The sequence below is a fragment of the Chenopodium album genome, chromosome 8, assembly GCF_948465745.1.
Source record: "Chenopodium album chromosome 8, dcCheAlbu1.1, whole genome shotgun sequence".
Classification (NCBI taxonomy): Eukaryota; Viridiplantae; Streptophyta; class Magnoliopsida; order Caryophyllales; family Amaranthaceae; genus Chenopodium; species Chenopodium album.
Genome location: NC_137841.1, coordinates 21,778,624 through 21,792,780, shown reverse-complemented (window position 1 = coordinate 21,792,780; position 14,157 = coordinate 21,778,624). Strand labels below are relative to the sequence as shown.

General features: G+C 32.1%; 2 protein-coding genes across 2 annotated transcripts; one reads left to right on the top strand and one right to left on the bottom strand.

The window, feature by feature from the left end:
• Positions 1-6,296: 6,296 nt before the first annotated feature.
• Positions 6,297-8,035, top strand: LOC145555905 (uncharacterized). The gene is made up of 3 exons (XM_081617619.1): positions 6,297-7,018; positions 7,119-7,328; positions 7,735-8,035. The coding sequence occupies exons 1-3, from the start codon at positions 6,821-6,823 to the stop codon at positions 7,948-7,950; spliced, it is 624 nt and encodes a 207-aa protein (XP_081473745.1). The 5' UTR covers positions 6,297-6,820; the 3' UTR covers positions 7,951-8,035.
• Positions 8,036-8,778: 743 nt separating this feature from the next.
• LOC145642817 (protein FAR1-RELATED SEQUENCE 5-like) lies at positions 8,779-10,844 on the bottom strand. The gene is made up of 2 exons (XM_081693982.1): positions 10,732-10,844; positions 8,779-10,291 (listed from the first exon to the last, which is right to left on the bottom strand). Exons 1-2 carry the CDS (start codon positions 10,842-10,844, stop codon positions 8,779-8,781), a joined length of 1,626 nt encoding a protein of 541 aa, XP_081550108.1.
• Between the last annotated feature and the right edge of the window lie 3,313 nt (positions 10,845-14,157).

The following is a 14,157-nucleotide window of genomic DNA, read 5'->3' as shown; positions in this document are numbered from 1 at the left end:
GTCCTTGCAATACCCTTTGCTGCTTCCTGATGAGAAAGAATGTGTCTACGAAAGTTGCTCAAATTGGCAGCGTACACCTAGTTCCATTTAAGGTTCTTTTACATTTGTTCCTGGCAGGTATTAAAATCTTCAATCAAGTTCGAACTTCTGTTACATGTATTGGATTCTTTGGTTTTATTCTCATACTGTCACAGTTGTAAATTCTTAAATATCGAACTTGTTATAATTTTTTATGCCACCATGTTTTATTTTCTCATTTCTATCATATGGTTAATGGATGCTGAATTTATTCTCATTTCCTTGCTATATTGGCACAACCATAAGGTGATCCATTTCAGGTTGAAGTGGCTCGTTTTCCGCTTGTTATGCCAGAGTACATTGTCTGATGGACACTTATTAAGAATAAGCTACATTTTCTGATGGACACTTCTTAAAAATAAGCTCCATCTCATCCATCAATGTACGATTAGCATCATCATTGTCATTTGTATCATAGTTCCTCACGCTTTGTTTCCTCATTGTCTGAACTTTAACTTAGTTTTGGGTGCTCTGTATACTACAAATTTGGATTGTTTGCTTTTGAGGGTGGCTTGTGAAGTAATAACATGCTTTTCTGTTTGCCTACTTAAGCCTCTAGCTATTCGAGTAAAGTTCCTCCAATTCACTTTATTACTGTAATTTTTTTTTTTAACAAAGAGCAGAAATTGCTGCAAAATACTTAGCTGGGAAGGATGTTCACAGGAGTTTGTATGAGTGAGATCTAGATTAATAGATATGCAATTTAGACAAATTATGCATGAAAAAAAAAAAATTGAATGTAATTTAGTACAACTTATAATATCTCGTCAAAAAAAAAAAAAAAAAAAAAAAAAATCTGTTTATATTGTACAGATAAGTTGGCAACCATACAACTGTGGCTACCTTCCACCTCCCAAAGACGGAACCATGCGTGAATCATATGTACTTGAGTCGTAACCAATGCTGCATTCCCCGTAATCTAATCTTGAAAGTTCTTCGAGCAAAAACTTACAATCGCCTTCTTGAAACAATGCATTGTTACTCCATGGATGCGATCCTTTTCTTTTTATTGTTTCGAGTTCCATTGCAACCTCCTTCATCGTAGGCCTTTACTCTCCTTTTAACATTAAACACCATTTAGCTAAAATGGCTACTTTTTGTATTTCTTCAACTGTTTCCTCGCTCACTATGTATTTGTCAAGTATGTCTAACAATCGGCCTTCTTTCATCTTCAATATGAAGTGCATAGCAAGGCCTCTTTCAGTTTCAGGTCTATCAAACTATCATATCATTCAAATATATATATTATATCAATCAATAACTTAATACTAAAAGCAAAACCAATGATGACACGTGTCATTCACGGGTTAAAAATTTTCCCACCATTCTTTATCTTTCCTTATGAAAAATATTTATAGCCTATAATATTTACTTTCCATTTTAGTGATTATATTTTTGTCATACGCACTCAAACGAAATATTTTTGAAAGTATATTTTTACAGTAATTCTTTTTTTTTTTTAGCATATAATTGTTAAATTAATGTAGTAATTTACTATATAAGTTATTAAAATCCGTGCATTGCACGGGACTTTAACTAGTATATATATATATAGAAATGGGATCATATGAGACCACATCCCTTATGTGAGAACCCTATTATATGTGAGGACTAATTATAACCGTTGGATCAATTACATCCAACGGCCACAATTAAATCCCGGTCAAACAAAACTACTGTGTTTTTTCTCTCTTCTCCTTCCTCTTTCACGCACTATTTCCTCTCTCCTCACAATTTCACTATTTTCTACTCTCTTTCTCTCTGCTTTTCTCTCTGATTTCTCATCACTACTCCTCCAATCTTCATCAATTGTTTTTCAAGGTGAGTTTATTGTTTATATTTTCGTGTTCATCAATTAATTTTAGGTCACATTCAGTTACATTTGTTGATTTTCATTTTGATTTTCGTTTGATTTTCACTGATTTCAGCTCACATTGTTTATCAATTTCTGTCGATAATGTTTTACTTTGTTTTTTTCATTGATTTCAGTTTTATTTTCGTTTTTTTGAGTAGTTATCAAGTTGATTTTGCTTATTTTCGTTATTGTCCAGTTTTTTCGTTTTTTTGGAAACCTACAATTCACTGATAATTTGTGCTATTATGTTCATTTTAGCTTGATTTTAGGTATTTTAATTATTTTGTGTATTTTAATTTGATTTTCGGTTTACTTTAGTTCTCAATTATGTTTTATTTTCTGGTTTTATCTTATTTTTTGTTTGATTATAGCTTTATTTGAGTAATTATTAGTTGATTTTAGTTTTCATTTTGCTTCATATGAGTAATTATCTTACATTTTCTTTGTTTTTTTTGGAAACCTAGAAGTAATTGCTATGGATTCTGCAAATGTTCCTCAAGAAAATACAATGTATGTGTTTCTGCTCATTTTATTTTTATTATTTGAGTTATTATTATTTTTGTTGTTGTTGTAGATTAGTTGATTAGTTGTATTACTTGTATGGGAGTTCTTGTAGATTAGTTGATAACTTGTTCATTTTATGTTTTGTTGTTCATTTATGAAATATTAGATTTTTAATTGACAGTTACAAGCAATAAAAAGTTGTAGATTATGTTGGGAAGTAATTTTCAATACATCTAAAACTGCCACAGGTTAATACTTGTATGTGAAAGCAAATAGGAAAAAAAAAACAGTTTAAGATGGGAAGTAATTTTCAATACATCTCTTTTGTTTGTCTTAGAAATTATCACAATCAAAATTCCCTGTGCAATGTTATTACTATCGTCACCACAAAGCTACCAACTTCGTTGTGTACTTAGTTCGGATTTTCACATTAGAAGCCAAGAAACTGATAGTTAGAAGGCGTTTTACTGTTCGGCTTTTCACATCAGAAGCCTAGAAGTTAGTTCATTATGTTGCACATCAGGTCTTAAAGTAGATATCAGTGAGAAAGAATTTGAGTTTAAAAACAAGTTCTCTAACTTCTTCACAGCTTTGAAAGTAGTTGATAACTTGTTCATTTTATGTTTTGTTTTTCATTTTAGCACTAAGTATTTGCTCATTTGAGAAATGAGCATTTAACTATTTGCTCATTTGAGAAATGAGCATTTAAGTTTTGTTCATTTTGTTAAATTAGTAGCTAAGTATTTGCTCATTTGACATCAAGGATACCTATTTTGTTGAGCAGGACATCTGTTGAGACAAATTCTGCTGTTAATGTTGGTGAGCAAGATGCAGCAGGGGCGGGACAGTTAAGAGTTATTGGTGGTGACCAAGATGCAGCAGGGGCAGCACAATTAAGAGTTGGTGGTGACCAAGATGCAGCAGGGGCATCACAGTTAGGAGTTGTTGGTGGTGACGAAGATGCGGCAGGGCCAGCACAATTAGGAGTTGTTGGTCGTTCTACACAGCCACAATATAAAGGAATGAGTTTCAAGACAGGATCTTCTAATGACAAAGGAAAAATGGTTTTAAAGGACACATTAAAGAAAGAAAAACAGATGATTAAGGTAGTGGAGATGAAATCCAGCAATGAATTGCAAGTTTTGAAGTCAGGTAATGAAGTGGAAGGTTTGAAGTCTCACATTCATGGGACATTGCATAGTCGGATGTCACCCTCATCCATTGTTCAAGTTATGGAATCAGTTTTACTTTCACAAAATCAGTTGAAAGCAGTTAGGGATATAGGATTTGGGTCGATGGAGTTTTTGAAGGTGACCCAACTGCCTTTGCGGTTGGGTTTATGGTTGGTGCAGCACTTTGATGCTAAGACGTGCTCATTAAATATTCCTGATTCTGATCCTTTCCGTATTACTGAAGACCATGTGCATGAAGTTCTTTGGTTGCCAATAGGGGGCATAGAGATTGATAAAAATAATTTTTCCAGAAATAAAAAAGTCATTCAACAATGGAAAAAGCAATTCCAAAGCAACTCACTCTCTATCAAAATAGGGGAGCTTAAAGAGTTTTTGAAGGAGCATAAGTCAGCTGGTGCTATGTTCAAACGGAACTTTGTAGTTCTTTGTGTGTCTACACTGATGGATGGTAGTCTTCTTATTTTTATTATGCTCATTTTACTTTCAATTTGCTCATTTTCAATTTAGTTTGCTCATTTCTATTTTATTTTGCTCAGTTAAATTTCTATTTGCTCATTTCTCTTTTGTTTTGCTCATTTTTTTGTCAGGGAAACAAAACATGAATATTAATTCTGATATTCTTACATTTCTTTCTGATGTTGATAAAATCAAGGACTTGAATTAGTCAAAGTATATCCTTGATTCTCTCGTGAAGGGCAAGCTTTTATGGGAAGAACGTCCAACTCGTTCTTTTCCTGGGTCTTTATTGTTTCTTATGGTATTACTATAATTTTTGTATATTTTTAATGTAGTATTTCTTACTTATTTGTTGATTTTTAATTTACTAATTTTTCTTTTCTTACTTGTTTGTAGTTATTATATGTTGATCAATTTGTACTTGAGGAAGTTCGAGCTGCACGTGAAATTCCAATCTTGAAAGGGTGGACAACAGTTATGCTGTCAACACGTGAGAAATTGGAACTCTTTAAAGGGAGGCTTGGAAATATTCGTGCTAAAAAGCTTGATGCTGGTTCTTCTAGCATGACACAGCCTAAAATGGTGTTTAACTATAATTTTCTGTTTTATTTTTTTCCTTTTTATCCTACTTTTGTAACTTTTTTGTTTTTTATTTAGGAAAAATTCATTCCTTCTGAAGTGGAAACTCAAGTAGTTGCCAATAAGGTAACCATATATACTGTAATATTCTTTGTTCTTTTTGGAAATGACCAACTAATTTTTGCTCATTTGTCTAATGAGTAAACAATTACTTGCTCATATTTGAAATGAGCAAATAATTTTTTACTCATTTGACAGATGAGCAAATTATGCAATTGGTTATGTGTTATAAGTAAGCTTGGTTTATATTTGTTAGGATATTTGGTTTCAACTTGTTCTAACTTTCTTTTTCTTTTTTTTTTGTTTTGTTTATGTTTGTCTTTAGGAACAATCTGATCCAATTCGTACAAAAAATGAAGAAAGTGAACAAGATCCAAAGAAGGTATTTATATGAGTTTTCTGGAAGCCAATATTAATTTTTTGTTTATTTTTAGAGTTCTTCTCAGTATGATGCATAGAGGCAAGTGGCCATATGTGTGCTTTTGCATTACTCATATGCATGTCATGAATATAGAAAAAGTATTTTATGTAAATGTTGGTCTTTGGTTACTGCAATCTTGTGAAACTTATATATGATAAATATGTGGATATTTCTTGTGAGCAGGAGCATTATAGTTCTTAATTTTTTGCTCATTTGTCAAATGAGCAATTAATTTTTTGCTCATTTGTCAAATGAGCAAAAACTTCAATGCTCATATAAAGTTCAATTTGCTCATTTTTATATGACTTTGCTCATTCCATATCCACTTTGCTTATTCCATATTTACTCTTCTCATTTATATTTATCTTATTTATGTATTTTTTTATTTATTTATTTATTTTTACAGAAATGCCTTATGAAGCTTGCAACAGCATCTACAAACCTGGTCTTGGCATACATGTATTTCAGTCAAAAACATGAAACTGCCATCAAGTATTTTCCAAACAACGAGAAGATACAAAAGTTGAAGGAAGATGCCATGGGCATTTGTGATGAGCATAAGATGAGCTCCAAAACTTTGACTGAAGATAATACTCTTTCATTTAGCCAAGATGAAGAGTATTGGCAAGATCCAGCAGTAATTGAAGCTTGGGATAGGTTTTCTCAGATTTCAAGCAACAAAAAGCATGTTGAATCTTCATTCAATGCAATGGTTGTTCATCCAAATGAATCGGAACCCATTGATGTTACTAAGATTGCTTCTGAAAGTGTTCTGATAGTAAGTTGTATCCCTGATGTTGGATGTTCAGATAGGGCTGCTAAAAATGTGTTCAAAAAAATTGGAGATTCAAGTTTCAAATCTGCTTCAGGACATTCACTTGCCAAAGGATCTGGAACTCCTACATTCAGTTTAGGAGTCTTTTCTCAAGAAACTAATTCTCCCCCTAGCAATGCGCCTACTGAACCTGTAGTTGCTTCTGTCAGTGCACAAGTTGGTGCTTCTGTTGCTCATGCTTCTCAAGCTGTTGGTGATGCTCTGATTGCTAATCCTCAAGATCTCATTTCTGATGCTCAAGAAGCTTTAATTGTGCATAAGAGAAAAGGTGATACTGAAAAGAAGAGTTATATTCCAAAGAAACGCAAACCCCAGCCATCAGTGCTTCTTAGATCACCTTTTAAGTCCCGCATTATGATAATTTACAATCCATTATCACCAGTTCAGATGAGCGTCTTGAAGGCAATGTTTGCTGATGATAAAAATCGTTTGTAAGTATTTTTTTTATCTATAGAATTTATTATCTTGTACATTAACTTCCATTTGTTTTAGACATACTAACTTTCTTTATTCTTTTTATGCAGTGAACTAGTATTTAATGGAGAGAATGGTCTTGAAATTTTGAGAGTACATCTTGAGAATCTTTATAATAAATATAAAGTTGATACAGAGATCATTAATGCTTGGTGTAGCATTCTGAATTATAATGAGCAGTTTAGAGATCCAAATTCTCCTGCTCGTTTCTTTTTTGACCTTAGTGCTACCGTAAGTTCAAATTCTTTCATTTATTTTGTTTTATTGAATTATTTTGTTTTTTTGTTGTAATTAATTTTTTTTTCTTTAACATGTAGGACTGTCTTATTCACTATGAGATAGATTCTGTTGCCCATCGGAATAAGATGTTTTTTGAGGTTGCTGAGAATTTGTACATGAAATCAGTTGTACCACACAAGGATATTCAGCTTTTTTTCTTCCCAGTTTATGAAGAAGATCATTACTATTTGGTATGTTTTAACACTACCACACTGAATGGTAATATCGAGCTTTTTGATTATAACAAAGATGCTGGAGATCATAAACAGCTTTTAAAACATTTGGTATGGCTTAAAAGTTAATCTCTATTCACATTATGTTTGTTTCTTTTACTTGAATGATTAGATTTTATTATGTTTGCTTATTTGATGTTTTTGTTTTCAGAGAACTGCTTTTTCAAACTTTATTCAATGTGAAGGAAATGTACAGAGTTCTATTTTGGCAAATGATATCAAGCGGATGGAAATTTCTGTGATTAATGGTTCATGGAAGTCTTCGGATAAAAATCATTTGCATTGTGGAGTTGCAGTGATGAGACTCATGGAAACATACATGGGTTGTGCAAAGTGGGATCCTGGTTTGAAGAAAAATAATGTAAATTCTTTGCTCATTTGAGAAATGAGCAATTAACTTTTTGATTATTTGCTAAATGAGCAAGAAATTACTTGCTCATTTATCAAATGAGCAAAGAAATGTTTGCTCATTTGACAAATGAGCAACTAATTCTTTGCTCATTTAAGAAATGAGCAATTAACTTTTTGATTATTTGCTAAATGAGCAAGAAATTACTTGCTCATTTATCAAATGAGCAAAGAAATGTTTGCTCATTTGACAAATGAGCAAGGATTCCTATCAAATGTTTACTTTAATTTTGAGGTCTATGGTCCATTAATCTAGCAATACCGTAGGCCATTGCCTTACAAGTTACTTTTACATGTTTGCTCATGTTATTGAAATCTCCTTAATTGTATAGGGTTTGATTATGTTATTTGTTTTGCAGCTGATAATCTTGACTAAACTTCGTGAAAAGTACACCCTGGGAATAATTACAAGTGAAGTGAACACTATTCAATCTGTTAAAGAAATTGCTCAGAAGAAGAAAAAGCAAAGTAAAGTTTCTGTTGCTGACAAAGAAGAAAATGCTGAAAAAGAAAAGCCTGAAGAAGAAAAAGTTCAAGGAAGAAAGAGCAAAAGACTGAAGAAAGCTGAATGTTAGGGAATTAAATAGTTAGTAGTGATGATTTGTCTTTTTTGGTTTAGGGAATTGGGTAAATTAAGATTTTATCTACTTTTAAGTAGTCTTTGAATGATGTAAAACTGATTTATAAACAGATTTTACCAATAGAAGCCTACCCTTTTTTACTATAGTGATGATTATATTTTAATTAAAATTCAATCTTTTTTTTTGTTTTTACTTCACATACCTTGTTATATACAGCCGTTTTCATTTGAAATATTCGTTCATTTGTTAAATGAGCAAACAGATGTTTGCTCATTAAATGATAGATCAATGAATTCTTGCTCATTTGATAAATGTTCAAAGAATTTCTTGCTCATTTGATAAATGAATAAAGAAATGTTTGCTCATTTCACAAATGAGCAACTATTTTTGCTCATTTAAGAAATGAGCTTTTACCTTTTTTGATTATTTGCTAAGTGAGCAAGGAATTACTTGCTCATTTGATGATTGAGAAAAGATATGTTTGCTCATTTGACCCAAGGAGAGCTGATTTTGGATTGGGAGATGAAACAAGAGTGCAATTGTTCCAAGTTCATATAATAGCTAATTTGCTCACTTACCAAATGAGCAAATAATTATTTGCTCATTTGACAAAATGAGTAGTTAACTATTTGCTCATTTGATTAATGAGCAAGGAATTATTGCTCATTCGAGAAATGAACAAATATTTAGTCACTAATTTGAATATGTTCTATTTTCAATTCAACAATATTGCAAAGCATTAAACTATGATTAGTTCAAAATTAATAGTATATTATTAAATATAAAAATTCAACAAAATCTTATATGTATATAAAAGTACCATTACACTTTTTTTGGACAATTTCTAATATCATGATGACTCAATTCACCACAACCTCTACATAATCTCTTCTTTTTTTGGTTTTCCTCTACAGCCTTTTCTTTTTCTCCCTTAAGCCTTTTTGCACTTCTACCTCTTGTTTCAACATTTGACACATCAATCTCAGTCGCTTTCTTTTTTGAAGTCTCTTCATTTGATACATGAACTCCAGTCCCTTTATTCTTTGAAACTTTTGGAGGTTTGACAATTATTTCAGTTGGCACACTAGCTCCAATCAATAGCTCAATGTCTTGCTCTTTGTTTTTTGCACTTCCAGCTGTTGTTTCATTATTTCTTGCAATCCTCTTTGCTTCCAAATCCTTTCTTATTCCTTGAAGATTTATCACAAGGTCTTGAATATCTTCATCTTTGCCTTCTGCCAAACTTACACAAGTGTGTATCTCTGACCATAAATCATTTAACAATTTTTTCTTGTCTATTATATTAGCACATTGCTCCAACAGGTTTCCTCCCAAGTCAAAAATTGGTTTCTTTAATGCCATAGTAGTCCACCTGTGTAGCATATACTGCTCGAGAATGGTTTCAAACCTTTTTGCTTTCCAAACCCAAATCATATGTCTACATGGAATTCCTTGCCTATAAAATAGCTTGCAAGAACATGTGGTGTCATAGTTAGTTGGATTAAACACAACATCAAATGTTCTAGTCCGATTTCCTTCACTTACTGTTGCAACTTCCAATTCATTTTCTTTCTTCAATTCATCAACACCACAAGAAAAACAAGCAATTTCAACCTCGTATTGAAAATCATAAAAGACAGAGTTAGTATATAAATGTGAGGCATGCTTTTCTATCCCTAGTGGTGTTTTGCACTCAGGATATTTGTGCTTTGAATCATTATCATTCTGACCTTGAGTGTGTCTCTGGGCATCAATTGCAGCTTCATATCTCAAGTAAAACTCAACAAGTGACACATGAGGATTGATAAAGGAGCAGAAAAAGTTGTTTTCACTTTCGGATCTTGATGTTGTACGCATTATTCCTCCAAGGAACACATCTCTGAAATAGGCCGGAATCCACTTGTCTCTTATCTTGTACATATAACCTAACCATTCATGTTGTTCCAAGTGGTATTCAATCATCACCTTGTTCCACCTTTCTTCAAACTCAGCAGGTTCAATTTCAAGGTGCCAAACGCAAGCACATAATTTTTTTAGGAAACCAGTTTCTTCTTGCATGATTGATTTCTCCACCTTATCTGGTAACTTTTTCATTATGTGCCACATACAGAACCGATGTTCAGTCTTCTTAAACACACTTCTAATAGCAATTTTCATTGCTGGATCCTGATCTGTGATCATACAATTAGGTTCATTCCCACCCATTGCCTTGAGGAATGATCTGAACAGCCATTCAAATGACACGATATCTTCCTTTGCTATGAAACCAGCAGCAAAATTAATGCAATTCTTATGATGGTCAACGCCTGTAAATGGAGTAAACACCATGTTGTACCTGGTTACACATACAAAATAAAGTTTAAATGAGCAAATAATTTAATACTCATTTGAAAAATTATCAAATAATCGATTGCTCATTTGTCAAATGAGCAAATAACTCAATGCTTATTTATGAAATAAGCAAACAATTCTTTGCTCTTTTGTCAAATGTGCAAATAATTGAATGCTCATTTCTCATATGAGCAAATAACTCAATGCTCATTTGTGAAATGAGCAAACAATTCAATGCTCATTTGTCAAATGAGCAAATAATTCAATGCTCATTTGTCAAATGAACATGCAATTCAATGCCCATATACATACTCTTATCAAAGAATATTAGACTTATGGGGATATTCAATTTCCACATAGAAGTAATGAGCAATTAAACTAATTTTATTTAAAACAAAGTCATTAATTTCAGCCATAGCTAGTAATAACACATAAATGAATTACCTATTGGTTTGGTATGTGGTATCAAAGGATACCATATCACCAAATAGAGCATAACTCTTTTTACAAAGGGGGTCTGCCCACAATGCTCTACAAAGGCAATAATCTTCATCCATCTCAAAATCAAAGAAAAAAGCGCTCCACATCAGCTTTTTGTTGGTAAAGTTATCCACGAACATTTGAGCATCGCTTCCTTGAATGTATGCTTTTAAATCTCTATGAAAATTTTTGAAATCTTCCTTAGATGCACCAATGTTTTCATATCCTCCAACAATTTCCTTCATCATTCGAAAAGTTGTAACGGGACCAATATTCACCTATTTAAAGAACAAAACAGTTTGTCACATGAGCAAATAATTCAATGCTCATTTTTAAAATGAGCAAACAATCCAATGCTCATTTGTCAAATGAGAAAAAAATTATTTGCACATTTGTCAAATGAGCAAACAGCTTTTATTAGAACATACAGAGAATTCATGAAACATAAGAGAATTTGAAACATAAGAGAATTCATGAAACAATTCAATGCTCATTTGGCAAATGAGCAAAAAATTATTTGCTCATTTGTCAAATGAGCAAACAACTTTTATTAGAACATACATAGAATTCATGAAACATAAGAGAATTTGAAAGTGTTACCTTAGAATTATTCACAATTATTTTTTTGTGTAAAATGTTCATTTTCCTTCCTTCTTTTTGGAATAGATTGCAGCTAGGTGTATAAAGTGCATGAGTATGTCCCTCATGAAATTTTGTCACTATGAATGTGTTATCATCACAATGCTTTAGGACAATATGTGCCTTGCACCCAACACGAGTAACGAGTCTCTTCCTTTTGATTGAAGATTTTTCTTCATTGTTTTCCCCTTCCTTGTTATTTAAATCTTTTTCTACAATAGTCTTTCTTTTTTCTTTGTATCCTTCCTTATTGCACAAGATATACTGATATTTTAATTCTTTGCTTCTTCTTTGTCTTTTAGTTGTAGACTTCCTTGTATTGAAACCAGAAGCAAATGCATAGCCTTTATAAAATTCAAGGCCCTCTTCAAGATTATTAAACTTCATCCCTATAGCTGGTTTCAACTCATTGGGGCATATTGGATGCCATTCTTTTGTTCCTCCAGGAGTGATCAAAGGTGCTACTTTAGGAGAAACTACTATTGTAGGAGTAGTTGGCACATTTGTGATGGTACTTGATTGACTCTCAACTTGTTCGTTGTTGCTCATCATTTGTGGATATGCACCTCCTTAAACACACTTAAACACACACATACACTCTTAATAAGTAGAACTGAAATCAGATTCTTAAACAAACTTACACACACAGAGACATAGATACACACTTACACACACACACACACACACATACACACACACACACACTCAATAATTTCATAATCTATAATTATAACTGAAATCAGTTTCTGAAATCAGAATTGCAAGCAGAAAGAGGAGGGGGCAGGGGGGGATAGGTTTGCTCATTTGTCAAATGAACATGCAATTCAATGCCCACATATATAAACTCTTACACTCAATCACACTTACACTCACACTCACACACAGACACACTGTTACACTCACTCACACACACACACACACACTCTCACACACACACACACACATACATACACAATTCTGTATACTTAGTGTTTTTACAAGCAATTATTTGCAAAACTTATAGATCCTTGAATTACTTATGAATGTCATTAATATTTGCTCATTTTAATTGTAGTTACCTCATTTTAAATGTTCTATTATACATATTTAGGTTTGCTCATTTTAATTTATTTGCTCATTTTGAATTTGATTGAAAATAAGAACATAATAACAGCAAAGTTCAATTTGCTCATTTTTATATGACTTTGCTCATTCCATATCCACTTTGCTTATTTCATATCCCCTTTGTTCTATTATACATATTTAGGTTTGCTCATTTTAATTTATTTGCTCATTTTGAATTTGATTGAAAATAAGAACATAAATAATTGATTCAATCACTATAAAGTTTAATCTGATATTATTAAAATCTCTATCAAATTAATCAAACCTAAATAATTGATTCAATTCAATCAAATAATTGATGCAATTAAACATTCAATTCGATTAATGTAATTCGAAAATTAACATGTAATTCAATTCGAAAATTAACATGCAATTCCAAATTTTTCAGAGATGTAAAATCAAAATATATTGAATATTCAGATTAACATGCAATTCAAAATTAAAATTACGAACAAACCTCAATGGTGGATGAAATTGCGACCGTTGAAATTTGCAAAAAGAAACCGTTGAAAATTGCAGAAAGAAACCGCTGAAATTTGCCGAAAGAAGAGCATACTCAGTGAATCGCCATTGATAAGTAAATCGCCATTGATGAGCTTTAAATTGCAGACAGAATAGAGGGGAGAGATAAATTAGATGCTGAAAGTTAGCTTGTAGGCATGCTTATAATCTCAGCAGTTGGATTTCATCTAATCTAGCGGCTGAGATTTGTTCTCACATAAGGTGTGGGTTCTCACATAAAGGGTGGTTCTCACCGGATCACCATATACAACACAATTGCACACATTATTAATTCCCGTGGCCAAAAAAAAAAAAAAAAAGCTAAAACCTTCAACCAATGAGTCAACTATATTTTAGGAAATCAATTATCAACACAACAAACCACAGCTCCAACTGACGAACAAGATCAATACTAAACGGCTTCAAACAAAATTAAAAGTGTCACATTATGCAACATTTTTCAATTACCAAGCAACAATCATTATCACAAGGCCACAAGATAATAATAAATTTACAATCATGTAAAAAGAATCAAAGGTGCAACATCAAATATTCATCCATTATTAGGATGCACTCAATTACCAACTTTGTATGCATTCAAATGACAAACCCTTTCTAATATTAATTACCATCAAATTTATTCATGAAAGCTTTCAATCAAAGCTAATATAAATCAAAAAAATTGAATCAAAAGGTTGCATATCAATCGAAAGCGGCAACATCAATTCAAATTTCAAGCTCACAACAGTTCTCATACATTTTGTGGTATATGTTATAAATTTTCTGGAATACATGACACTGTAAGTCCATATACATTTTGTGGTATACAACAAACAATGATTGCTAATATGGGATCCAAGATATTGGTGAGGATATTGATACATAGATGATTAATTAGGATAGTTTAGGTGAGAGATGAAGATGAGAAATGATAGAAATGAAGCATGTCAATTATAGACAAAGGACCTCATGCCAAAGGAGGAAAGATATGGAGATTGATTAAGCATATATGCAGATATGCTGAATTCCAGTGATTCAGTTTAAAAATAAATGAATAAATAAGTAAATAATACATTACTTCAATTGATGCAACAATCAAGCATAGAGGAAAGTCAGGACATTCGTACTATAGGGAAAAAAGTATGT